At 41.6% G+C, this 27,661-nt stretch overlaps 1 protein-coding gene across 1 annotated transcript in view; it reads left to right on the forward strand.

Moving 5' to 3' along the window:
- The window catches only part of smg1 (SMG1 nonsense mediated mRNA decay associated PI3K related kinase), a 153,093-nt gene that overhangs the window by 28,672 nt on the left and 96,760 nt on the right, over positions 1-27,661 (forward strand). The window contains exons 10-24 of the mRNA XM_033041229.1: positions 3,063-3,236; positions 3,539-3,763; positions 5,408-5,509; positions 6,268-6,537; positions 6,659-6,789; positions 8,102-8,263; positions 8,397-8,515; positions 8,596-8,683; positions 8,793-8,894; positions 10,806-10,946; positions 11,127-11,326; positions 14,707-14,903; positions 14,996-15,160; positions 19,762-19,916; positions 22,591-22,739. Of these exons, the coding sequence (XP_032897120.1) occupies positions 3,063-3,236; positions 3,539-3,763; positions 5,408-5,509; positions 6,268-6,537; positions 6,659-6,789; positions 8,102-8,263; positions 8,397-8,515; positions 8,596-8,683; positions 8,793-8,894; positions 10,806-10,946; positions 11,127-11,326; positions 14,707-14,903; positions 14,996-15,160; positions 19,762-19,916; positions 22,591-22,739 (2,380 nt within the window). The remainder of the gene's footprint in view (positions 1-3,062; positions 3,237-3,538; positions 3,764-5,407; positions 5,510-6,267; positions 6,538-6,658; positions 6,790-8,101; positions 8,264-8,396; positions 8,516-8,595; positions 8,684-8,792; positions 8,895-10,805; positions 10,947-11,126; positions 11,327-14,706; positions 14,904-14,995; positions 15,161-19,761; positions 19,917-22,590; positions 22,740-27,661) is intronic.

The raw sequence follows: 27,661 nt of genomic DNA on the forward strand, positions 1-27,661 counted from the left end.
GTGACCGTGAGGGTTTTCTCCCGAGTGCTCTGGTTTCTTCTCGCATTCCAAAGACGTATACTTTTGTAGATTAATTGACGTCAGTAACTTGTCCCTATACTGAAATAGTGAATGGTGATCATTGGTGGGCCAAAGGGCTGTCTTCCACATTGTATCTCTTGAAAACTAAAAATTAAAAGTTAAATATGAGCTGAAATCTTTTCTGAAAATCAATTTTTTGCAGCTCTTTATCAAAGACCGGTAGAACCAGTCTTTGTAGGAATGTTACAACATTTTGAGATTTTAAAAATCAAGCCTGTAATTTATCCCATCAGATAAAGCATAAAAATAACTTTAATTTGATGCCTAATTCACTTTCATATCTTCAGTATTAAAGTTATGGTCATTTTCATACTCGGAAATTAGCATCTTGTTCCCTATTGCTTTTCCATTGACTTAACACAAAAGCTGTGATCGAGGACAGTCAAAAGCCCTTAACTTTCTTAAACATTAAGAGAACTGAATGAAATTTTCAGTTATAGATCGAAGCATTCTGAAACAAATATGAAACATCTTACTTGGATGACGAAATTAAAGCATATAATTAGTTAGTTACCTAATTGTAGCTGATTACAAAATTGACCGTTGTGACGGAAATAGTAATAAACACCGAGACTCCCTTGAAAATTCAAAAATGTGATATTCTCAAGATCAGAACTTTAATATTAGAAACATAGATACATAGAAATTAGGTGCAGGAGTAGGCCATTCGGCCCTTCGAGCCTGCCGATGATCAATATGATCATGGCTGATCATCCAACTCAGTATCCCGTACCTGCCTTCTCTCCATACCCTCTGATCCCCTTAGCCACAAGGGCCACATCTAACTCCCTCTTAAATATAGCCAATGAACTGGCCTCGACTACCCTCTGTGGCAGGGAGTTCCAGAGATTCACCACTCTCTGTGTGAAAAAAGTTCTTCTCATCTCGGTTTTAAAGGATTTCCCCCTTATCCTTAAGCTGTGACCCCTTGTCCTGGACTTCCCCAACATCGGGAGCAATCTTCCTGCATCTAGCCTGTCCAACCCCTTAAGAATTTTGTAAGTTTCTATAAGATCCCCTCTCAATCTCCTAAATTCTAGAGAGTATAAACCAAGTCTATCCAGTCTTTCTTCATAAGACAGTCCTGACATCCCAGGAATCAGTCTGGTGAACCTTCTCTGCACTCCCTCTATGGCAATAATGTCCTTCCTCAGATTTGGAGACCAAAACTGTACGCAATACTCCAGGTGTGGTCTCACCAAGACCCTGTACAACTGCAGTAGAACCTCCCTGCTCCTATACTCAAATCCTTTTGCTATGAAAGCTAACATACCATTCGCTTTCTTCACTGCCTGCTGCACCTGCATGCCCACTTTCAATGACTGGTGTACCATGTCCCCCAGGTCTCGCTGCATCTCCCCTTTTCCTAGTCGGCCACCATTTAGATAATAGTCTGCTTTCCTGTTTTTGCCACCAAAATGGATAACCTCACATTTATCCACATTATACTGCATCTGCCAAACATTTGCCCACTCACCCAGCCTATCCAAGTCACCTTGCAGTCTCCTAGCATCCTCCTCACAGCTAACACTGCCCCCCAACTTAGTGTCATCCGCAAACCTGGAGATATTGCCTTCAATTCCCTCATCCAGATCATTGATATATATTGTAAATAGCTGGGGTCCCAGCACTGAGCCTTGCGGTACCCCACTAGTCACTGCCTGCCATTGTGAAAAGGACCCGTTTACTCCTACTCTTTGCTTCCTGTTTGCCAGCCAGTTCTCTATCCACATCAATACTGAACCCCCAATGCCGTGTGCTTTAAGTTTGTAAACTAATCTCTTATGTGGGACCTTGTCGAAAGCCTTCTGGAAGTCCAGATACACCACATCCACTGGTTCTCCCCTATCCACGCTACTAGTTACATCCTCGAAAAATTCTATAAGATTCGTCAGACATGATTTACCTTTTGTAAATCCATGCTGACTTTGTCCAATGATTTCACCACTTTCCAAATGTGCTGCTATCCCATCTTTAATAACTGACTCTAGCAGTTTCCCCACTACCGATGTTAGACTAACTGGTCTGTAATTCCCCGTTTTCTCTCTCCCTCCCTTCTTAAAAAGTGGGGTTACGTTTGCTACCCGCCAATCCTCAGGAACTACTCCAGAATCTAAAGAGTTTTGAAAGATTATTACTAATGCATCCACTATTTCTGGAGCTACTTCCTTAAGTACTCTGGGATGCAGCCTATCTGGCCCTGGGGATTTATCGGCCTTTAATCCATTTAATTTACCCAACACCACTTCCCGGCTAACCTGGATTTCACTCAATTCCTCCAACTCCTTTGACCCGCGGTCCCCTGCTATTTCCGGCAGATTATACATGTCTTCCTTAGTGAAGACGGAACCAAAGTAGTTATTCAATTGGTCCGCCATATCCTTGTTCCCCATGATCAACTCACCCGTTTCTGACTGCAAGGGACCTACATTTGTTTTAACTAATCTCTTTCTTTTCACATATCTATAAAAACTTTTGCAGTCAGTTTTTATGTTCCCTGCCAGTTTGCGCACAGGCAGTGGCAGATCTGTAGCGCCGCTGATGGTAGGTTTTGTAATAAAGCTAGCGTTTGGCCTTTTTAAGGCGGGGCTGGTGATGTTGAGCAGAATTGAATACAGGACTGAGGTTGCAAAGAGATTGCTGATAATCAAAGTTAATGGTGCAGACTGGCCTTACAGAATGGCCTATTCCTGCTTGTTCATATGTTACTCACATCTTTAAACAAAATTGCAGTTAATTTGTTGATGTGCTTCTCATTCATAAGCGTTGGGCCAGTAGCAGCAAATGAGATTCATCTGTGGCAGGAATTATGTTTTGACATGATGAGCCCTTGGATGTATAATAATGAAATCTACCACCAGTTTTGGCTGTGGATTTCAACGGTGAAAAATTACTAGTCTTCAAACACTGGATGTTATAATGTTATAATTGCTTTTCCTTTACAGCTCTAAAATGATCAAATTCTGTTATTTAACTTTCAGGACCTCAGTAATGTGGCTTCTGGTGATGCTGTTGATGAGGACATTCCACCACCTTCAGTCTCATTACCAAAATTAGCAGCGCTACTAAGAGTGTTCAGCACTGTAGTAAGAAGTATTGGAGAACGTTTCAGCCCAATTAGAGGACCTCCAATCACCGAGGCTTATGTGACAGATGTAAGAATGTGTTCAGAGCAACTTTTTGTTTTCATCGATTGTCACTGGCCATAGAAAATTTAATTTGGAACTAGTCATTCCATTTTTTTAAATGGTCTGTTTAGAATTTTTTTAAATCTGAGACTTTATGGTAGGGAAGGAGTGCAGTTGTCAGCATGGCTGTCATTGTATACATAGTAACCTGTTTTATATAAAGTTGATAGTTTTTTAATTGAGCTCCTAACCATAAGTTGTTCACATACCACTACTTATTTACTGAATTAAACTGCATATTTAAAATTGTGTATTTCTTTTAACTCTAGATCCTGCTCAGAGTCGTGAATTGTGTGACCACAGCAAAACATGTTTTCTTTTCTGAGGCAGTTTTGACAGCTGCAAATGAGTGTGTCTGTGTTTTGTTGGGGAGCATGGACTCTGACATAGCCAAACATTGTGAGATTACCATTAATTATGGGTTGGACCAGCTGGATGGTTGTCAAATGTTTGGTGCTGAGTATATCATCTCTGTCTTGAACCTGTTGACCCTGGTGAGTCTCTATCATAAGTCTTAGAACCAGTTAATGTGATTAGCTTTAGTGAAACGATTCCACCCTCAACTAGCTGTTTAACATTTATTTTGAGAAAATAATGTGTTTCTTTAACATGTTTCACACTCTTAAAATACCCTGATGTTTTGCACAGTCAGTGAAGTATTTGGAAATGTTTCAACTGTTGAAGAGAAACTTAAATGTGTTCACCACATCTCTGGATTAAAATGAGATTAAGGACCAAATGGTTGCCGTGGTGTTGGGTGGGTCGAAGATTTTGGCCTGAATACCAGAAATCCCCCACTTTTCAAGAGAAAAGCTGGCATGGATCTGAGAGCACAACTATGGACTCAATTCAACATCTTAACGATTGTGGCTTTAAATTCTGTAAACTGAAAGAGTGAGGTGATGCATTTTGGAAGGATTAATAAGACTGTAGTATACACAGCAAATGAAAGCATTATTCAATGTTCATGTTCAAGGATTCATGAAGGTAATAGTATCAGTACATAAGCTGGGTAAGGCATACTGGATACCTCCTTTTATTAGCCAGGGAATGGAGTATGAAACCAAGTAAGTAATGGTTCAGCTGTATGAAACATTAAGGAGACACGGAACTGCAGATCCCATTTATCGAGCAAAAACAAAGTACTGGAGGAACAGTAGGTCAGGCAGTATTTCTGGAGGGATGTAGATGTTTCTTTATTCTGAAGGGTGTGACTTGAAATGTTATCTGTCCGTTTCCCTCCACACATGCTACCGGACCTGCTAAGTTCCTCCAGCACTTTGCTTTTTGCTTTTATATAAAATATTAGATTGGCCACTGCTGCAATACTCCATGTCTAGTCACAACACTATAGACAGGATGTGATCGCATTGAAGGTGCTGAGGAAATTAATCAGAATGTTGCTTAACCTGGAGTCTTTAAGTAATGGAGAGGTGTTGAAGAGACTAGATAGACTGATCATTTCCCTCAAAGTGGAGGAGGCGGAATGAGTTATGCAAAATTGACGGACAAGGGGTACGTAATGAGAAACTTCTCTTTGAAGTTTAAAATTAGAAGGCACAGATTTAAAATTAGAGGTAGGGGATTTAGAGGGGAGGAATATTTTATTTCTACTGAGGGAATGGGTGGAAGCAGGCACTTGTACATATTGTGCTTCATATTGTGTTTTTGATTTTTGTCTTTGGATTGAAGTCTGTCTTTAATTTGTGTACTGGTGATGTCTTTACTATTTATTTCATTCCGCTTACATGTTTTTACTCTATTTGCTAAATTTTGTAAGGTGTCCTTGAGACTCTTGAAAGGCGCCCATAAATAAAATTTATTATTATTATTATTGTACAGTGTAGGATTGAGATGAGCACTAGGAATGCAATGACGTAGAAGGGAAAGGGCAAAGTGCAGGAAATGGATTAGTGTCGGTTGGTACTTGATGGTTAATGTGGATGCTGCAGGCCTGATTCCCTGTAGAGTAAGTCTCTTGAGACTCCTGTGCTCAAATCTGAAATGGTGCTTGAATCAGCAATCTTCTAATTTCAGCGGCAATAGTGTTACTAATGAGCAATTAAAAAAAAAATCTTTTAGGACATTTCTCTTGCGTTTTAATAAATTGTATTGATACCAAAACATCTTTTTTTCAGATTGTGGAACAAATAAATACAAAATTGCCAGCATCATTTGTTGAAAAATTGTTTTCACCAGATTCCAAGTTACTTCAGCTCCGCTTTCATAGGGAAAAGGAGGTAAGGCTAAGGATAGGTGAGAATTATTTTTAATAATATAAGCACCCTTTTTGATGGTTGCCTAAATCATTTTTTTTTCTTAAAGTCCTTGCTGAAGGCTTTCATTTAATTTCACAATTAAATATGTCGTAATATTATCATTTGCTTTTTGGTCTATTTATAATGTTTTGAGTTGCATTATTGTCTGTTTAAAAAAAAAAAAAGATGCTATATTTGAATTGAATATTGCATATCCGCAGACAGAAGAATTGGTATTGCAATAAAAAGGGGAAATGCTAGAAATAGCATGTCAAGACAGAACAAGGAGGAAAGCTTGATCTCCAAGGATGCTGCATGATTTGAGTATTTCCTGTGGATTTTTTGTTCTTTTGCCAGACGATCAGCATCCATGTGGTAGCTCTTCCATTGTGTTGAAATCACTGGCCTTTTGCAATCGAGCTGCACTGGGATCAACTGCATGATCTTCTGCTGGGGGCCTGGTTCCCAACACCGACTAGGCTCGGTGCAGTACAGGGGTTTCTTTGGTTCAGGCAGCTGCTCCTTTCAGCAATTGCTTTGACAGCTGGGGAGGCCCTGCCCCAGTTTTGCCAGCTGTTAAATTCACCATTTGCAGTCAACAAACACTTGGGACTTATTTAATCAAAAATTAAAATTAAAATATTTTGAAAAATGTATAGCATTTTTGTATTATTTGTGATGTGCTACTTTAAAAATTAGTTATGAAATTATATTTTACTTAACTTTTTATTCCTATATAGGTTGTATCAGCAGCACAGTTTGTATATCAAGCTGTATTAAGTCTGAAGAATATTCCTGTATTAGAAACTGCCTACAAACTGATTTTGGGGGAAATTACTTGTGCGCTGAACAGTCTTCTTCAAAACCTGGCACTTCCTTCTGTCTGTTCAGAGATACACCATGAAGCTTTCAGGGACATTACTTTCAAAGAAGAGAGTGCAGAGTTTATTGTACTCTTTGACTTAAGTGCCCTTACTACAATTGGAAATGCAAAAAATTCTTTGATTGGTGTAAGTATACTCTTTGTCGTTAATTTTGTATGAAATAAAAAATGGTATATTTTGAAATTTCAAAAATATATCTTTGTAAATGGAATTATTTTCAACAATGCCCTGTGGCTTTTCTTTGCAGATGTGGGCTCTTTCTCCTACAATGTTTGCCCTCCTCAGTGATAATCTTACCGTTGTACATGCATACCTTGCAGTTCATTATCCTGCCATCCAATATGGAGTCCTGTACACCTTATATTCCCATTGTACAAGGTATGGTGAGCTTTGGCTGGTCCTGGCAAATATAATTTTCTTTTTGAGTTGTCCTTGAAATTGGTTAGGAAATATGAGTTTAGTGTATTAAGAAATTGGCACAGCAGTAGCATTGCTGCCATACAGCACCAGAGACCTGAGTACGATCCTGACTATGGGTGCTGTCTGTACGGAGTTAGACAACGGACAATAGGTGCAGGAGGAGGCCACTTCGGCCCTTCGAGCCAGCACCAGCATTCACTGTGATGGCTGATCATCAATAATCAGTACCACGTTCACCATATCCCCTGACTCTGCTATATTTAAGAGCTCTATCTAACTCTCTCTTCAAAGCATCCAAAGAATTGGCCTCCACTGCCTTCTGAGGTGGAGAATTCCACAGATTCACAAACCTCTGTGAAAAAGTTTTTCCTCATCTCCGTTCTAAATGACTTACCCCTTATTCTTAAACTGTGGCCCGTGATTCTGGATTCCCCCAACATCGGGAACATGTATCTGCCTCTAGGGTGTTCAAACCCTAAATAATCTTATATGTTTCAATAAGATCCCCTCTCATCCTTCTAAATTCCAGAGTATACAAGCCCAGCCACTCCACTATCAACATATGACAGTCCTGCCATCCCGGGAATTAACCTCGTGAACTTACGCTGCTGCACTCCCTCAATAGCAAGAATGTCCTTCCTCAAATTTGGAGACCAAAACGGCACACAATACTTCAGGCGTGGTCTCACTAGGGCCCTATAAAACTGCAGAAGGACCTATTTGCTCCTATACTCAACTCCTCTTGTTATGAAGAGGAGTTCTCTCTATGACTTTGTCAGTTTCCTTCAGGTGCTCCGGTTTCCTTCCACATTCCAAAGACGTGCAGGTTTGTAGGTTAATTGGCCTGTGGAAATTGCCCCTAGTGTGTACGATCACTAGTCGGCTTGGACTTAATGGGCCAACGGGCCGTATTTCCACGTTGTATCTCTAAACAAAACTATTGGTCAGCAAAATAAATTAAGGCATGCCAAAAAAGATATTGGAAGTTCAGGACTGATGGGTAAATTAAACTGTTCGAGTTTATTGGGTGTAGTGGAAAATTGCCAACTTATGGTATTTGGGATGTGTTCACCAAAGTCGTAACTTTTTCTACCTTAAAGCTCTATAGGTAAATAAAGAGATCACCTGTACTATGTTTAGAAATTTTACAAAAATATTAAAAGTTGCCCATTTAGTATGCAACTTTTTGGAAAGAACTTATCTGGCAATTTTGATGCATTCACAAAATCCAATTCATTTTCACAATAAAAATTGTTTGTTCTATTTACAGACATGACCATTTCATATCTAGCAGTCTGAGTACATCATCACCCTCTCTGTTTGATGGAGCTGTGATCAGTACTGTCACCATGGCAACTAAGAAACACTTTGCCATCATTCTGAACCTTCTAGGAACGTTGCTCACTAAAGATATTTTGAATAGTGATGCAAGGTAAAGCATATTTTCTGATTTGCCTTGTAATGAAGAATAAATGTATATCTAATAGATTTTGTTGTAATTTATTGATCTCAGAAAACATTGTTCTAGCTTTCACTTTGGAAACCTGTTTTTTTTTTTGTGTCAGGAAATTATTACTAACCTGGGCATTAGAAGTAACAGTTTTAATGAAGAAATCAGAAACTTACACTCCCTTATTTGCACTCTCGTCTTTTCACAAGTTCTGCAAAGGATTGTTATCAAATGGTAAGAATTCTATTGCTTAGTAATTAACTTGTCATGTTGTTAAAAGTTGGAACTCTTATCCTGCTTTATTTTAAATGCAGCTGTTCATGAAGATGCTACTATCTGCTTACAAGCCTGCAGCAGCCTACAGACTGTTTCTACGTCTTTGCCAAATGACCTTCTGCAAAGGTAGAATTATTATTTTTCTCATTATTTGAGCATTCATATATATGGTTTCTTTCATTATTCGGAATACAAATGTGAAATTTGAACACAGTTAATATTGATTTTGTTGTAGATGTGTAGATGTATGCCGGGTGCAGTTAGTCCATTGTGGAGTTCGTGTAAAGCAGGCTTTTGGGAAACTTCTGAAGACTATTCCTCTGGATGTTGCTTTAAGGTATGATGACTTTTAAATATTAGTTAACATCGATTTTAAATGTAACTAGACTAGTAAATCCGAGTTTTTAAACTGCATATGCAAATGAAATAAGCAATCAGTAAAATCTCACTAAGACAGACACACAACTTTACTCCAACTTTTCATCTTTACTGCAACTAACTACAAGACCACTGACTCCCGCAGGTACCTGGACTATATCTCCTCCTTTCCTGTTTCTTGAAAGGATGCCAGTCTGTTCTCTGTTTCTCCCCCTTTGTCACATGGTCTTCTACTCGAGGACTTTTGAGACATCATCTTTCAAGAAAGGGTTTCCACCCCGCTTTGAATGTTCATGCCCTCACCTACATCTCCATTTCCTGCACACTTGCTCCTCCCCTACCCTTCTCAGCAGACAGGATTGGGGTAGTCCACTTGGTCCTCGTTTTTCACCCCTTCAGCCTTTACATCCAGCACATACTTTTTTGACACTTCTACAATTTACAACAATATCCCACCACATGTGACATCTTCCCATTCTTGCATTCCATACAGAACATTCTCTTTGACTCCCTGGTTCGTTAATCCCTCCCCCGTTTACCTCCTGTCCCAGCCTCTGGTTATCTCGTCATCGCAAGTTATAGGAGTAGAATTAGGCCATTCGGCCCATCGAGTCTACTCCGCCATTCAATCATGGCTGCTCTCTGCCTAGTGGCTGACTATTTATTCACTTGACCTGTTGTCATTTATACTAAGGATTTTGCATCTTAGTTTTACAGATGCATGCCTATGTTTCTACTGAATTGTTAGAAGTTTGAACCAACGAACAAAATAAATAAATTGGCAAAGAATATCTTCCATTATGTTTCAGATGAAAATGTGTTGGCAATACTCGGCTTGGTAGCACCCATCTATAGAGAAGCCAGTTTTAGTTCCTGACTTTTCATCAGAAGTGACCCAAGTTAGAGATGACTAGCTTAGGGGTGTGACAAACGGTAGTAATAAATAAAAAGCATGGTCTAATGAGCTGGAAATCGTGAAAGGTTAAATAACAACATGGATATTGCAATGCAAAAAAAGAGTTAAGTTGTGCTTGTGTAGCTCATTCCACCATTCCACTCGTGTAGCTTACAACCGAGTGATATGAAGATTTACATTTTCCAATACCACCCCCTCCACCGCACCTTGGTGCTCGCCCATTTCTGCCCCCCTACCCCCAATCCCCTTCCACCAGATCCCACCCTCTAGCTTTACATTCCACTCTTCACTCCTTATCTTACACTGTTTTGTCTCCTTTTTATATCTAGCCTTTGTCCACCCATCTGCCAATCAAAACCTCCCTCACTTGTAGCTACCTGTTGCTAAATAAAAACTAACTGTTAAAAATTCCTGGCCCTTGAAGTAACCGGATTGTCCACTGAGAATCGTTACTATATGCGTAATGCAAGATTAAATATATCTGGTTAAAAGTCATATCTCTGCTTTGTCGAAGCCTCTTAGTTCTAGTCTGATCAGTTGTGAATCAATTTTCTCAATCTCTGCCCGGCATCAGCCTATTTCATTCAGTTCCAATTCATCCTTGTTCCATCTGCTTGTAAGAACAAAGTTTTGAGGGAAAAAAATCCCAAATCTAATTGTTAATTTTGTTATAATAATTGTCAATAATCTTTTTTAAACAGAGGTGAACAAGGATATTTATTTTTCAAATCAAAAAATCAATTAATGTTAAGCTTAAAGACCAAGAAAACAATTTAAAGGTGATAAATGAAAGTGTCTTCAGAAGAGCAAAGCTTCTGGATACTATTGTGAACAAGAACAATGATGTATTCCTCTGCTCCATTTGGTGTTAATGAAAATTGTATAGTTGTATAAATTAACTGCATAATGGAGAAATTGGCTGCTAGTTGTAAAATGTTGTTTTTGTTTTTACAGTAACAACAATCACACAGAGGTGCAAGGGATCTCAATGGCTATAAGTAGTCATATGAGCAAGGCTCCCAGTAACACATTTCATCCTCAGGACTTCTCTGATCTTATTAGTTTCATTTTGTATGGAAGTTGCCACAGAATTGGGTAAATTTTAATATTAGTTTCTAAACCCATCTCAAATCTGTGCATTTTGATTTGCATAATTTGTCATGTATTGGTCCAACTTTGCATGTTACTTTTAAGAGAGCCAACAATGTTTCGATGTACATTATAATAGATTAATATTCTGTGAAATTGCTGTACATTTTTTTGTATTTCTTTCAGCAAAGATCATTGGCTGGAAAGATTGTTTCACAGCTGTCAGAGATTAGACAAATGTGACCAGTCGACCATACCTCGAAACCTTTTGAAAACTGAGGCTGTGTTATGGCAGTGGGCTGTGTGGGAAGCAGCACAATTTACAGTGCTTTCAAAACTAAGGACACCACTGGGCAGAGCACAGGATACATTCCAGACGATTGAAGGTAGTGATAAATTTGTCATTCTACAATCTTGTTTGTAGTGAGCAATCTATTATCTTGGCGTTGCCTTTTCCAGTGGTCTGTAAGCTAGTAACATATTTGGATCAATCAACGTGGACAGTTAAACACAGCTTTCAGGATGCTATCTAAAAAAAATCATTGCGTAATTGGCTTAAATACTCCAATTACAAACAGAACGCAGCGAGAGCCAGACAAACGGGCTGGCCTTCATCCCGCGTGCCTAACACTAGTCTGGCCCAATAGGAGAAGGGATGGGCCTCTGGGCAGTCAGCTGTGGCCACTGAGGAGGGAGAGGTTGGGTTGCGCGGTGCGGAGCGGCAGGGTGCTAGGTTTAAATGCTACGGGGACAAAAACAACAACATTGTGGCGGTGCGGGCTGCGCAGTGGATACATTTCTCTTTACACTGTGTGGAGCAGCATGGCGGAGGAGAGAGCACAGCCGACACAAAGCGTCTCTGTTCTAGGACCTTCCCAGTCTCCCGATCGTCCCAGAAACCCACACTGACCGGGAGAGGCCACAACCCGGAGTCTCTCTTGGAGACAACGCTAAAATGGTGGCGGCGAAGTAGACCTAACAAAACAACAATTTGTTTTGTTAGGTCTATATTTGTGTCTGACAATGTTCGATTTCAAATGGTTTATTAATGGAAAGGGTGTGGCTCCCAAAACAATCTTAGCTAAAATAGCATCATTTTTTCTCTCTCTCATCACAACTTTCTTGTAGCCTATGACTGTAAGTTAATACTAATCATAAAAGTAATGCTTGCTCGGCAATCTTCTTCTTCTTCTTCAAAAAAAAATTTGTAAAGTGAAACATATAGCAGAGACTGAGACTCATGAGAGCAGGTTGAAAAAACGAAGGCAACGAAAGCTGTGGGAGCATGCGCGTGCACAACTGATCCTGCCGGCATTGTCACATTTGCCCAATCCGGCCCGTATGCTAAAATGAGTTTGATACCCCTGAACTAGACCAAGCGTGGACCCGTTGGGTCCCCCTTCCCCAACACAATATTCCCCCAGTAGCACTCACCTATAATAATAATACACTTTATTACGGACTCGAGGTCCAGACAAGGGGCAACATTACATAAAAAATGCATTGCATATTAAAACAATATCATAAAATACATATAAAATCTTAGTCTATCACATAAAAGCATCATAAATTATATTAAAAACAAAAATAAAACACAATACATGAGTTAAAAATCCAGATTAAAAGAATGATCAATGTCCTACAACGAGACAACGATAACAATGTCTCCACAGCTGGGATTCGTAGCGTGTAGTGCTAACCCTTATGTTTGACAAGGCCTCAATAATTACATTTTTAGAGTCATTTATCTTGCAAATGAATTTATACATGTGATTTCTTAGGATAGCTTCTAAAGTACTGACTCCTGCAGCCACAAACATATTACTGGCACTACACCATCTAGGTTTTCTTAGCAGTGTTCTCATGGCATCGTTATATGCCACCTTTAGTCTCTGCAAACTTGTCTTTCCATAGTTCGACCACAGGTGCGCAGTGTAGAGTGGTGTGCAGTATGCTCTAAATAGCGACATCTTCACCACATCTGCACACGCACCACATTTACGCAAGAGAATATTTGCCTGTACATAGAGCATACGTCGTTGCCTATAGATATTCTCATCATCTGTCATTTGTTCTGTAATAAAATGCCCTAGATATTTTACCTTATTACAGACATTAAGATTATTGTCAGACAATTTAAAATCAGGAAATTTTAGACATTTATCCTCTTTGCTTCTACAGATCATAACAGCACTCTTACTAGCATTATATTTAATATCATGTTCCACACCATACACAGAACATATAGTAAGGAGCTGCTGGAGACCAGCGCTAGATGGACTAAAAACCACAAGATCATCTGCATACATAATATGCTTCACTAAATTATTACCAATCACTCACCCATTATTACAGGCTTTCAATTGTTTGGACAGATCATCAATATATAGATTAAAAAGGACTGGGGACAAAATTCCCCCTTGTCTAACACCATTGCTAACCCCAAAATGGGGCTGAGACCTTATTGCCCCATTTTATTTGCATATACACATCGCTGGATGTTAAAATAGCGATCCCGGCCTGGCAATCCTCCCCCAGCTGCGCAGGCGTGGCTGACGGGTCCCAATTGTGACGCGAGTCAAAGTGGCGATCTCAAAATGGCGGTGGGCCCGGCAACCCCCAACTCAGGAGTTCCCTGAGACATGAAAATTATTTCAAGTAGGGTAAAAAGGTTGAGAAACATTGCTCTATATCAATAGATAAATGCATGACTGATTAATTGCTGTTTAAATACATGGAGCATAGAACAATACAGCACAGGAACAGGCCTTTCAGCCCGCAAGATAACAAACATGGTCCCAAAATTAAGCTGATCTCCTGTGCCTTCATGTGACCCCTCCATTCCTTGCAAATTCATGCCTATCTAAAAGCCTCCTAAATGCCACTCTTGTTTCTGCCTCTAATACCACCACTGGCAGTGCGCTCCAGGCACCCTCCACTCTTAAGTGTAAAAAATAATTGCCCTGCACATCTCCTTTAAACTTTGCTCCTCTCACCTTAAATTTATGCCCTCTTGTCTGATATTTCCACTGTAGAAAAAAGGTTCTGTCTATCCTGTCTATGCACCTCATAATTTTATATATACCTCTATCAGATCTCCCCTCAACCTCTGATATTCCAGAGAAAACAATCCAAGTTTGTCCAACTTCTTGTAGTTAATACCCTCTAATTCAGGCAGCATTCTGGGAAACTGCTTCTGCGCGTTCTCCAAAATCTTCACATCCTTCCTGTAATGGGGCAACTCTATGTAATACTCCAAATACAGCCAAACCAACTTAAAAATATAACTTCCTGACTCAATATCCCAATCAATGAAGACAAGCATACCTGCTTTACCACTCGATCTACTTCTGTTCTCACTTTCAGGGAGCTATGGACTTGGACGCAAGATCTCTCTGGAAATCAATGCTGCTTGAGGGTCTTTTATTAACTATATACTTTCCCCTTGCGTTCAAACACCGAATGTGCAACACCTCACTCTTGTTTGGATTAAATTCCTTTTTGCCATTTCTCCACTCTTTTCTGTAGCTGATCAATATCACAGGACATCAGCTGCTCAAATACCTGCAGCTCTGTTTGAAAATTACTGTCAAGAAAAGTTTGTTTTCATGTAGTTACTGGATTTGATCTAAAAATGTTATCGAATTGGAATCTAATTTTTGTTTGAGTCTCAATGTAACTAAGCCTGCCTGTTGGGTTATTGATGTTGAATGTACTATTTATAGCTGCATATCATTAATAATGGAACTGACTTCTAAAATTACAGGTATTATTAGGAGTCTGGCTGCACATACTTTGAATCCTGATCAAGACATTAGTCAGTGGACAACAGCTGACAATGATGATGGGCACACTAGCAACCAATTGAGACTTGTTCTTCTACTTCAGTTTTTGGAAAATCTTGAAAAGTTGATGTATAATGCCTATGAAGGATGTGCTAATGCACTCATGGCACCACCAAAGGTAGAAATCAAATGTTATCTTTAAGTTGGTGTATTTTTATGTTCTTAAGTGCTGTGAGATTTAAGTTATGAAACCATTATCATATATTACAGGTTATTAGGACTTTTTTCTACACAAATCGGCAGACATGTCAAGACTGGTTAACACGAATTCGAGTTGCTATAATGAGGGTTGGCTTGCTGGCTGGGCAGCCAGCTGTGACCGTCAGGCATGGGTTTGATTTGCTAACAGAGATGAAGAACTGTAATGCAGCTCAGGTAAGTAATACAAACATTGTCAAGAAGCTGCATGTAAAATATGGTGTGCTATTAAGCAATGTTTCTGCAAGAGATTTTTTCTGGTAACTTGGTATAATCACCAATTATATTAAGTGGCTGGTACACAAAAAAGCTGGAGAAACTCAGCGGGTGCAGCAGCATCTATGGAGCGAAGGAAAATGGCAACGTTTCGGGCCAAAACCCTTCTTCAGACTGATCGGGGTTGGGAGGGCGGGGAGAAGAAAGGAAAAAGGAGGAGGAGCTCGAAGGCTGGGGGATGGGAGGAGACAGCAGCAGGGCTGAGGAAGGGGAGAAGACAGCAAGGACTAACAAAATTAAGTGGCTGTTGTGAGAAATAATTGTGGTAGAGTAAAATATTCTGCTAAATGGAATTTTAAGAAACTTCAGTGCAACAGTAGGAACAACGACTCGTATTCCATGAGTAGGAATTTACTGCTGAAAACAAAATCAATAAACCAGGCACATTACTACAACCTTCAAACTATCTTTGGCTCTTCTCAGCAAACTCCATGTGCATCTATATATATCATCATACGTCTCTGTTATACACTGGTCCCTGCCTCTTTACAGGATGCACTGTAGTTACATTGTAAGCCAATGATCCTGAATTGTGTTCAGATCCTATTACTGTAGTTAGTAATTTAAATTTGGGACAAATTGAAAACTGGATCAGCGGTGATGCTCTACCTAGAGCTTTTCAGCGTACTACATCCAAATCCAGATCTTGTTCTGTTTAATAATAATAATAATAAATTTTATTTATGGGCTCCTTTCAAGAGTCTCAAGGACACCTTACAAAAATGTAGCAGGTAGAGGAAAAACATGTAAGGGGAATGAAATAAATAGTAGAGACATGACTAGTACACAAAGTAAAGACAGAATTCAATACAAAACACAATATGAGGCAATTAATGCACAGATGAAAAGGGAGGGGGACGTGGGGCTAAGGGTTGGCAGAGGTGAAGAGATGGGTCTTGAGGCGGGACTGGAAGATGGTGAGGGACACGGAATTGCGGATCAGTTGGGGGAGGGAGTTCCAGAGCCTGGGAGCTGCCCTGGAGAAGGCTCTGTCCCCACAACTGCGGAGGTTGGACTTGTGGATGGAGAGGAGACCGGCTGATGTGGATCTGAGGGACCGTGAGGGTTGGTAGGGGGAGAGGAGGTCAGTGAGATATGGGGGGGCCAGATGGTGGAGGGCTTTGTAGGTGAGGATCAGGATTTTGTAGTTGATCCGGTGGGAGATGGGAAGCCAGTGAAGTTGTTTGAGGACTGGAGTGATGTGATGCCAGGATTTGGTGTGGGTGATGAGTCGGGCGGCTGCGTTCTGGACCAGTTGGAGTCGGTTGGTGTAGGTGGAGCTGATGCCAAGGAGAAGTGAGTTGCGGTAGTCCAGTCGGGAGGAGATGAAGGCATGGATGAGTCTTTCAGCAGCGGGAGGTGTGAGAGGGTCTGAGTTTGGCGATGTTGCGGAGATGAAAGAAGGAGGTTTTAATGACATGGCGGATGTGAGGCTCAAGGGAGAGGGTGGAATCAAAGATCACGCCAAGGTTGCGGGCCTGGGGAGATGGGGAGACAGTGGTGCCGTCGATGGTGAGAGTGGGGTTATTGATTTTGCTGAGTGTGGCTTTGGAGCCTATGAGGAGGAATTCTGTCTTATTGCTGTTGAGTTTGAGGAAATTATGTTGCATCCAGGTTTTTATAGCTGACAAACGAGTTGATATGGGAGAGGGGGGGGGGGCGGGGTTGTGGGGGGATTTGGTGCCGAGGTAGATCTGGGTGTCGTTAGCGTAACAGTGGAAGTCCAGGTTGAAGTGGCGGAGTATCTGACCAAGGGGGAGGATGTAGATGATGAAGAGGAGGGGGCCGAGTACGGAGCCTTGGGGAACGCCTTGAGTGACTGTGGCTGTAGCAGAGGTGTGGTTGTGGAGAGAGATGAAGTGGGATCTGTTGGAAAGGTAGGAACGGAGCCAGCTGAGTGCAGAGCCTTCAATGCCGAGGTCTTTGAGTCTGGTGAGCAGGACGTTATGGTTCACTGTATCGAAGGCTGCGCTCAGGTCGAGGAGGATGAGGATGTTGAGGGAACCAGTGTCAGCAGAGGTGAGGAGGTCGTTGAGGACTTTGAGGAGAGCAGTTTCTGTGCTATGGAGGGGGCGAAAGCCAGATTGGAGGGGTTCAAGTAGGTTATACGCAAGGAGGTGGGAATGAAGTTGCGACGCAACGATACGCTCCAGGGTTTTTGAAAGAAAGGGGAGGTTTGAGATTGGGCGGTAGTTAATGAGAGAGGAGGGATCAAGACCAGGTTTCTTTAAGATTGGTGTAACAGCAGCAGTTTTGAAAGCGGAGGGGACAATTCCTTGGGACAATGAGGAGTTGAAGAGATTAGTGAGGTAGGGGCAGAGAACGGGGAGGCAGGACTTCAGCAGGGGAGTGGGGAGAGGGTCGGGGGAGCAGGTAGTGGGTTTGGAAGAGCTGATGAGTTTGGAGATTTCAATAGGGGTGACCAGGTCAAACTGGGAGAGGAAGCAGTGTGGAGGAGGGGTAAGGAGGTCAGTGGAGATGTTGAAAGGAGGGGCCTTGGTAGGTGGTGGAGTAGATGCTGGGGAGTCGGGTACAGGGGATAAAGATTGATAGATGGTGCTGATTTTATCAGCGAAAAAGTGGAGGAATGAGTTGCAGAGATCCGGAGTAGAGGTAGGGAGAGTGTTGGCTCGAGGCTTGAGGAGGTTGCCCACTGTGGAGAAGAGGGTTCTGTGGTTTAGGCAGGGATCGGTGAATATGGAGGAGAGGTAGGCAGATTTTGCAGTAATGAGGGCATCTTTATTATATCCTTTATATTATATTATATTATATCTTTATTATATAATAAAATATATATTATATATTTATCCATTGTTATTTGCTTCCATTCTCTACCCCAGCGTTTCTCAACTTTTTACCCTCGCGGAACCTTTGAAATAATATTCATGTCGCAGGGAACACCTACATACAAATTATTATATATCTTTATTAATCTCTTTCTTTCATAAATTTAAAGTTCATAAGGCAAACATAATATATTTTTCTGATAACTGGTTTAAGCAAAAAATAGCAAGTTTTTCTCAAGTTTATTGACAATGAAAAAAAAAACCTGAAGTCAAACTGCTTGTTCAAAACTGAAGCAAATATAGGCAAACAGAAGAACTAACCTTGGAGGAGAGAGAGAAAACAACACACACAAACTTTTCATAAACAACAAAAACATACATATAAACTTTTGATAAACTAACAAAAATAAACATACATTTTAAAAATTCATTAAACATCACTAAATGATGGGTCAAGATTGCTAAATAATGTGGGTGAATGAGGGGCTGTACCTGCACGCCAGGAAGCACAGACAGGACTGATGAAGACCATGCATGCGTCCGTCCTCGAGTGAGTCACTTGATGATACACAAATCCATCAGGTACAGCTCCTGTCCACTGACCACTAAAGGCCGTTCACACTGGCGCCGTATAGACATTGCTAAATATGACATTGCTAAATATGCCGTACGTGTATAATAGAATTACGAATATGAAATTAACCACAAAAATGACTCAAATTAATTTACATATGATTAGTCTATTTATCACTCTTTCTCTCGGAACCCCTAGCGACCTCTTGTGGAACCCTATTGTTCTGGGGAACCCCGGTTGAGAAACACTGCTCTACAAACTAGGGCTATTTACAGAGACCAATTAACCAACAAACCTGCACGTCTTTGAGATGTGGGAGGAAACCGGAAGAAATCCGCGCGGTCACGGGGAGAACGTGCAAAATCCACACATATAGCACTGAAGGTCTGGTTTGAACCAGGTTCTCTTGCCATGAGGCAGCAGCTCTAACATCTGCACCATTACTCTTGCCATGAGGCAGCAGCACTAACACCTGCACTTGTATTTGAACAAACATTGGATGGATGTGGGTTCATGAGCATCCCTCTTTCAATGCTGTTGGAGTTCTATGTATGAGTGTAAGAAGCAAGACCAAATGAGAAATGTCTAGTTGATGCAGCCCTGTCACTTGCGTCATTCTGTCACAAATGTCCATTTTCGAATGGATTCGCTTTGATATCAAGGGAGAATTTTGGGACTCAATATTCCATTTTGCTGAACTAGAACTACCCATAGCATGTTTTCAATTCACTTGTAGCACTAGGATTGATGCAATGAAATAGTTTAACCAATTTTATTCTCTGCGTTAAAGCCTTTCAAACCCGAGATTTCAAAACCATGCTAGGCATACCAAATATGCTATGCAATGCTATATTTTCTTGCACTACTACCGCTTCAGTGCAGTTTCATGGGAACCTAAATATTAGAAACTAAAATTGAGGGCAGCTTATCATTGTATATTGAGATCCTGACAATTGATTACATTTGATGATCACCTCAAAGTGAAATATTTTGTTCGCAAGCTAAAATGAGTTCAAATATTAAACCAGATCTTTTAGTAGGATATTCAAATGCATTTCAAAGCATTGAGTATATTATTTGCCCTCTGTTTTTTTGCATCCAATAGTTTATTCATGTTTTAAACTATTCTGCTTATTCCAAAGGGAAATGAAACGGAGGTGACGGTTATGATGATCGTTGAAGCACTATGTGAACTGAATTGCCCTGAAGCCATACAAGGAATGGCTGTCTGGTCTTCTGCAATTCTGGCAAAGAATCTCCTGTGGATAAACACCGTAGCACAGCAGGCTGAAGGAAGGTATAAGATGTGCAGTTTGTAAATTTAGTTATTGTTTAGTTCATTGTTACGTGTACTGCGGTACAGTAAAAAGCATTTTTTGCTTGCTAATGAGTCAACGGAAAGACTACATGATTACAATTGAGCGGCCACAGTGTATAGATTTGTGATAACAGGAATAAGGTTTAGTGCAAGATAGTCTGAGGGTCTCCAGTGAGAGAGATAGTAGCTCAGGATTGCTCTCTAGTTGTTGATAGGATGGTTCAATTGCCTGCCAAGTCAATTGATATTTTAAAGGCAGATATTGATAGCTAGATTCTTGATTATTATTACGGGTTACAGTTATCTAATAATAGCATTGAGTCTAATCTGGATGGAAAATTGATAAAGTCTGGAGGGCATATCTGCCAAGGAAAAAAAACTGGATTTGGGCTGAGTTATGAGGAAGGCATTCCAGCCAAGTGAAATTGGAATGAAAGATTACATAAAGTGTACAAAACCGTGCTCTTGTCCAGTGCTTCTTAAACTGGTAAATGGTTCACCCAAGGGTGAATTAAATTATTTTGGGGTGAATGAAGGGTGAATGACTTAATTTATTCAGATATTTATATATTTTTCTATACTTAAAAAAGGCATTGCCATTAATGTGGTTAGTAAGCTCTTGTTGGTTTTAATGACAGTGGAGCTGGAAATGTAATGTTTTTTTCTCTCTACCTATGGTTTTCTAATTTCAAAGTAGCAAGATATTTCCCAAATTTACTGTAATATAATCTTTTAGGGAAGACCATGGTTTTTTTGAGCTAGTTTTCCAAGAAAAAAACTGCAGTAATCAAAGCCCGAAACAGTAGGATGGGGCTGAAGCCCAGTGTTCAGACGTTGGAATGGTTTTTTTATCAGTCTAATAGAATGATTTTCCAACTCCAGTGGTAATTAAACTCTTTTTTCACTCCTAGTTTTATTTACATATTTTTAGGATGTTCAAAAAGTTAAATAAAATAAACACTTAAGAAATAAGTTAATTTATGTTTTTTGCTCATGTGATGAAATAAATTATATATAAAATTATACACAAGGGAGAATAAGACGAAAATTACCAAAAAACATAAGAAAATTTAGTCGAGGGTGAATTAAATTTTGTGATAAAAGACTCGGGTGAATGTCACTGGAATAGTTTAAGACGCACTGCTCTAGTCCATTCAGTAGGTATGTTATTTATGTTTCAGAATAGAAATGGAGGATAGTGTAACAATGGTTTTTTTGCCACACTGCAGACATCAGTGAATTTCCTGGCAGTTTTATCCCAAGCTGACATTGTCTTACCTAGCGTGTAATGTTTGCATGCATATTTATGACAGGCTGTAATATAACTTGCTAGAATCATAGAATATCACAAGAATTTTCTTGCGTTCTTTGTCATAACTTGGATTGAAAAGATTTAAAGGCTGCATGTGACAAACCAAACAAAACTCTCCTGACGATTTGTTGACGCAAGGAACTACAGATGCTGGTTTATTGAAAGAAACACTTTGTTGGAGCACTTAGCGGGTCAGGCAGCATCCCTGAAGAAGATGGACAAGCAGCATTTTGGGCCAGATTCTTGGTACTAGGGGAGAGGATGCTGGAAGAATGGTGGGGGCAGGATAAAGCCTGGCAAGTGATCAGTGAATACAAGTGAAGTGTTTTTGATTGGCAGATGGTTGGACAAAGAGTGGAGATGAAAAGGCAGTGTGAGATAAAGGGTAGAGGAGGCGTGAAATGTGAAGCCAGAGAAAGGTATTGAGGTGGAAGGAGACGGAGCAGGGGAAGGGAAAATGAAATAGGTACGTAACCAGGTGTGGCACAGGGAAGAGGGCGGAAAAGGGGGTTCCCATCTGAAATGGCAGAATTTGATGTTCATACCATTGGGTTACATTGTATGCTGCCCAAGTGGAATATAAGGTGCTGTTTGTCCATTTTGCGCGTGGCCTCACTCTGGCAATGAAGATGACCCAGGGCAGAAAGGTCAGTGTGGAAATGGGAAGGGGAGTTAAAATGGCTCGTAACTGGGACATCCATCAGTCTGAAGATGGGTCCCGGCCTGTAACATCGCCTATCTATGTTGTCCAGGGATGCTGACCTGCTGAGTTGCTCCAGCAATTTGTGTCTATCTTAGTGATTTCATTGCCTAGTGTTGAGAAGCTCCTTGAAATTCGAAAGACTAAAGATGTAATAATAATAATGGATGGGATTTATATAGCGCCTTTCTAATACTCAAGGCGCTTTACATCGCATTATTCATTCACTCCTCAATCACACTCGGTGGTGGTGAGCTACTTCTGTAGCCACAGCTGCCCTGGAAGCGTGGCTGCCAATCTGCGCCTACGGCCCCTCCGACCACCACCAATCACTCACACACATTCACACATATTCACACACAGGCAAAGGTGGGTGAAGTGTCTTGCCCAAGGACACAACGACAGTATGCACTCCAAGCGGGATTCGAACCGGCTACCTTCCGGTTGCCAGCCGAACACTTAGCCCATTGTGCCATCTGTCGTCCCGATGTAATGTAGATGATGGTGTTACCACCTTGATTTTCCTGTAATGTTGCTCTGCCAGGGATAATTTGGTACTTTATTCTCTGCAGAGTTCTATTTGAGATGACATTTAAAACCAACATTTCTTTCATAGTTCTGCATTCTGTTTATTGTTTCAGATTTGAAAAGGCAGCAAATGAATACCAGGAACAACTGTGTTCCATGACAGGTGTAGACTGCTCCATCAAAGGCCTTGACAAATCCCTTCTCAAAGTACCTAACAGCAGTAGCGGTGGTAATTTTGCCAGCCCTAAGCATGCAGGGAACGGTGAGTGAATGATTTGTATATATTTAAAAATACATTAATTAAAGGGCTGGTGAATATTCTTGCTCTGACTTTGAGCGGCATAATTTTAGGCTGGTTGACCAGCCTCTGCATTGTAAATCTGAAAATGACCAGTACAAGAGATGTGTAACATATGGCAATAGAAATGCCCTTTTGGATACATTTCAAAAATAATGAATGGGCTATAATGTTTAAAGAGCTATAGAAGTTCATATATTTTTATAAGCCTGAGGTTTGAACACTAGTTTAAACCCTATGCTGTTTTTGTTTAATTCTTGCCTTCATAAGCTTTCTCTCAGCATTGAGGATTTCACTACAGTTCTGTGGAGGATCCACAGATTTTGCTCACTCTACTGCTGGGCTTGACCTCCATTTACTTGGGTGAGAGAGATTCCAAGTGCTTGGGGCTTCTCTTTCAGCAAACCCAGGCCCAGGTTTCCCATGAGTTGCGTATTGTCAAGGAGGCCAGATTGTCGAATCAGAGTTTTTTGTCCACTTGGAGATTGCTTACTATGATGGAGCTTAGAGTATTATCTTATTTTGGAAGTCTAATGTCCAAACAATGTGTTGAAGCTGGTGGACTAGTTTGGGAAATTAAATGAAGAAACAAGGACCTGCATATGCTGGTTTACTAACAAAATCAAAGTGTTGGGCAAACTCAGCAGGTCAGGCGGCATCTCTGGAGAACATACCTGACTTTTTGTTGAAGGTTGGGATCCTTCATCAGACTGGTTATTGTGGTTGATGGGGGGTGGGGCGGGAACTGGAAGAGAGGAGGGTCAGGACAGAGCTTGGCAATGGATAGGTAGATTCAAGATTCAAGAGACTTTATTGTCATGTGTCCCAGATAGGACAATGAGATTCTTGCTTTGCTTCAGCACAACAGAATATAGTAGGCATGAATACAGAACAGATCAGTGTGTCCATATACCATTGTATAAATATATACATACATGGATAAATAAAACAGAGTGCAAATAAACTGATAATGGGCTATTAATGTTCAGAGTTTTGTTTGAGTTGAGTTCAATAGCCTGATGGCTGTGGGGAAGACGCTGTTTCTGAACCTCGACGTTGCAGTCTTCAGGCTCCTGTACTTTCCACCTGAAGGTAGTGGGGAGATGAGTGTGTGGCCAGGTTGGTGTGGGTCCTAGATGATGTTGGCAGCCTTTTTGAGGCAGCGACTGCGATAGATCCCCTCGATGGTAGGGAGGTCAGAGCCGATGATGGACTGGGCAGTGTTTACTACTTTTTGTAGTCTTTTTTGCTCCTGGGCACTCAAGTTGCGGAACCAAGCCACGATGCAACCGGTCAGCATGCTCTCTACTGTGCACCTGTAGAAGTTAGAGAGAATCCTCGACATACCGACTCTCCGTAATCTTCTCAGGAAGTAGAGGCGCTGATGTGCTTTCTTTATAATAGCATAAGTGTTCTCGGACCAGGAGAGATCTTCAGAGATGTGCATGTCCAGGAATTTGAAGCTCTTGACTCTTTCCACCATCGACCCGTTGATATAAACGGGACTGTGGGTCCCCATCCTACCCCTTCCAAAGTCCACAATCAGTTCCTTGGTTTTGCTGGTGTTGAGGGCCAGGTTATTGTGCCCTGGGATGGTTCAGGTCCTATCTGGCAGACAGAACCATGCGTGTAAGCCTTGCTGGCTTTGAATCCTCCTCCACTCCCTTGGCATATGGGGTTCCACAGGGCTCAATTTTAGGGCCCCTGCTCTTCTCTCTATACCTACTTCCTCTGGGCTCAATTTTAAGAAGGCATGGCATCTCCTTTCACTTTTACGCAGGTGATAGCCAGTTATATATGCCACTCAGGAAAGAAGACGCAGGTGATAGCCAGTTATATATGCCACTCAGGAAAGAAGACGACTATTCTCTAAAATCACTTCTGTCTTGTCTTGAGGACATTAAGTCCTGGATGGCCTTAAACTTTCTGGGACTTAATGGAAAAAAAGACAGGTGATTTTGTTTGGCCCCAATGGCTGCCGTGAACTCCCTTTGTTGACTTGGGTCCACTGGCATTGTCCGTAAAGCCAACAGTTTTAAACCTGGGTTTTAGGATGGACGGTGATTTTAAACTAGATAAACAAATAGGCGCGGTGGTTAAGTCCAGCTTCTTTCACCTAAGGAAGCTGGCAAAGGTGAAGCCCATCCTCGAGCGGCAGCATTTTGAAACAGTAATCCATGCCTTTATTACATCTAGGCTGGATTACTGTAACGCACTCTACTCTGGAGTCGCACGAGCTTCATTGGCTCGTCTCCAGCTGGTTCAAAATGCTGCCGCTCGCCTTTTAACCGGAACTCGAAAGAGGGAGCACATTACGCCAATTTTGGCCTCCCTTCACTGGCTCCCAGTGCACTTTCGAGTTCATTTTAAAAATCTTTTATTTGTTTTCAAATCGTTGAATGGGCTCGCCCCGCCTTACCTCTCTGAGCTGCTCCACCTATATGCTCCTGCCCGGTGCCTCAGGTCAGCTGATCAGCTGCTCCTTGAGGTACCAAGGTCTAAGCGGAAGATCAGAGGGGATAGAGCCTTTTCTGTTGCTGCTCCGGCACTCTGGAACACCTTGCCGTTGCACATCAGACAGGCCCCCTCACTGTCCATCTTCAAATCCTCCCTAAAAACTCATTTTTATTCTCTGGCTTTCGACACTGGCTGAGACATTGCTCCTGTTCTTAGTGCTTTTAATGTCTTTTAATTTTTACTGTTTTTTAGTCCTTTGTTTTACGGTTTTTAATGGTTTGTAATAACTTTTTGTCCATGAGTTCTCATGTACAGCACTTTGTGGCAACTGCGGTTGTTTAAAGTGCTTTATAAATAAATTAATTATTATTATAAAGTTATTATTATTGTGCTGGCACCAATTGGTCAGTCGATTGATCTCACTTCTATACTCTGACTCGTCCCCATCAGTGATACGTCCCACAACAGTGGTGTCGTCAGCGAACTTGATGACGGAGTTCGCACTATGACCGGCTACACAGTCATGAGTATAGAGTGAGTACAGCAGGGGGCTGAGCATGCAGCCTTGAGGTGCTCCCGTGCTGATTGGTATTGAGGCTGACACTTTTCCACCAATTCGAACAGTCTGTGGTCTATGAATGAGGAAGTCGAGGATCCAATTGCAGAGGGATGCGCAGAGACCCAGTTCTGAGAATTTGATAACCAGCTTGGAGGGGATGATTGTATTAAATGCCGAGCTGTAATCAATGAATAACAGCCTGACATATGAGTTTTTGTTGTCCAAGTGGTCCAGAGCGGAGTGGAGAGCCAGCGAGATCGCATCCACCGTTGATCTATTGTGGCGGTAAGCGAACTGCAGTGGGTCCAGGTGTTTCTCGAGGTAGGAGTTGATTTGCACCATGATCAACCTCTCGAAGCACTTCATCACCACCGACGTTATTGCCACTGGTCGATAGTCATTGAGGCACGTCACCTTGCTCTTCTTTGGCACCGGTATTATAGATGCCCTTTTAAAGCAGGTGGGAACCTCAGAAGTGAGAGGTTGAAAATGTCCATAAAAACTCCAGCCAGTTGGTCCGCACAGGTTTTTAGAATACGACCCGGGTATACCATCAGGTCCAGGCGCATTTCGAGGGTTCACCCCTCTGAAGGATTTTCTGACACAGGCCTCTGTGATTGTGACTGAAATACCATCACAGCGAATGGGGGCTCGAGAAGGCACATCAGTGTTCTCCCTATCAAAGCGTGCGTAAAACGCATTGAGCTCGTCAGGGAGTGATGCTACGCCGACATTTGAGCCTCCTCCTGCTTTCGCCTTGTAGGAGGTGATTGCATTCAGGCCCCGCCACAGTTGCCGAACATCTGTCTCATCCTCCAGCTTGGAGCAAAAGTCCCTTTTGACCTTTTTGATGGCCTTACCAATGTCGTATCTTGCCTTCTTGTAGACCACTGTATCATCAGACATGAATGCCCGGTGTCTGGTCTTCAGGAGAGTGCGGATCTCAAAGTTCATCCAAGCCTTCTGATTGGGAAACACTCAGAAGGTTTTTGTCAGGATGCAGTCCTCCACACATTTCTTTATGAAGTCTGTAACGACTGTGGCGTATTCTTTCAGGTCCGTTGCCGAGTCCCTGAACATTGCCCAGTCTACAGATTCCAAACAGTCCTGGAGTTGTTCCTCTGCCCCCCCCCCCCGCCCGACCAGCTCTGCACAGTCCTTACCTCTGGGGGTGCGCTCTTTAATTGCTGCCTGTAGGCAGGAAGAAGCAGCACTGCGGTATGGTCGGATTTACCGAATTGAGGGCGAGGAATGGAGCGATAGGCATTCTTGATGGTGGTGTAGCAGTGTTTGGTCCTCTGGTGCAGGAGGAGACATGTTGGTGGAAGTTAGGGAGCGATTTCGTAAGGTTTGCTTTATTGAAGTCCTTGGTGTAGTTTAGGAGTTAGTGTACTAAGGTGCATTCAAAGAAAAGGCCATACATGATTGCAATCAAGCTGCCAAGAGTTTAACATTTAGTGCAAGATAAAGTCCAATTAAAGATAGTTCAAAGGTCTCCATTGTAGATGGGAGGTCAGTCAGGACAGCTTACCTGATGGGAGAGGGACAAAGAGGGATGAGACTGGTCCTTGATGATGCTGATGGTGTTGCCAAGGCGCATGAAGTGTAGATGGAGTCAATGAAACAGTGGTTGTTTTGCGTGATGGTCTGGGCTACATCCACAACTCTGCAATGTCTTGTGGTCATGGATTGAGCTGGTCCATATACATGTGTAGGAAAGAACTGCAGATGCTGGTTTAAATCTGGATCCAAACAGTCTGTCCAGGTGAGGCAGAGATTCACTTGCAGCTCCTCCAACCTCATCTATTGTATCTGGTGTTCCAGGTGTTATCAGCGAGACCAAGCATAGGCTCGGCGATCGTTTCGCTGA

Source organism: Amblyraja radiata, chromosome 22 (genome assembly GCF_010909765.2).
Source record: "Amblyraja radiata isolate CabotCenter1 chromosome 22, sAmbRad1.1.pri, whole genome shotgun sequence".
Lineage (NCBI taxonomy): Eukaryota > Metazoa > Chordata > Chondrichthyes > Rajiformes > Rajidae > Amblyraja > Amblyraja radiata.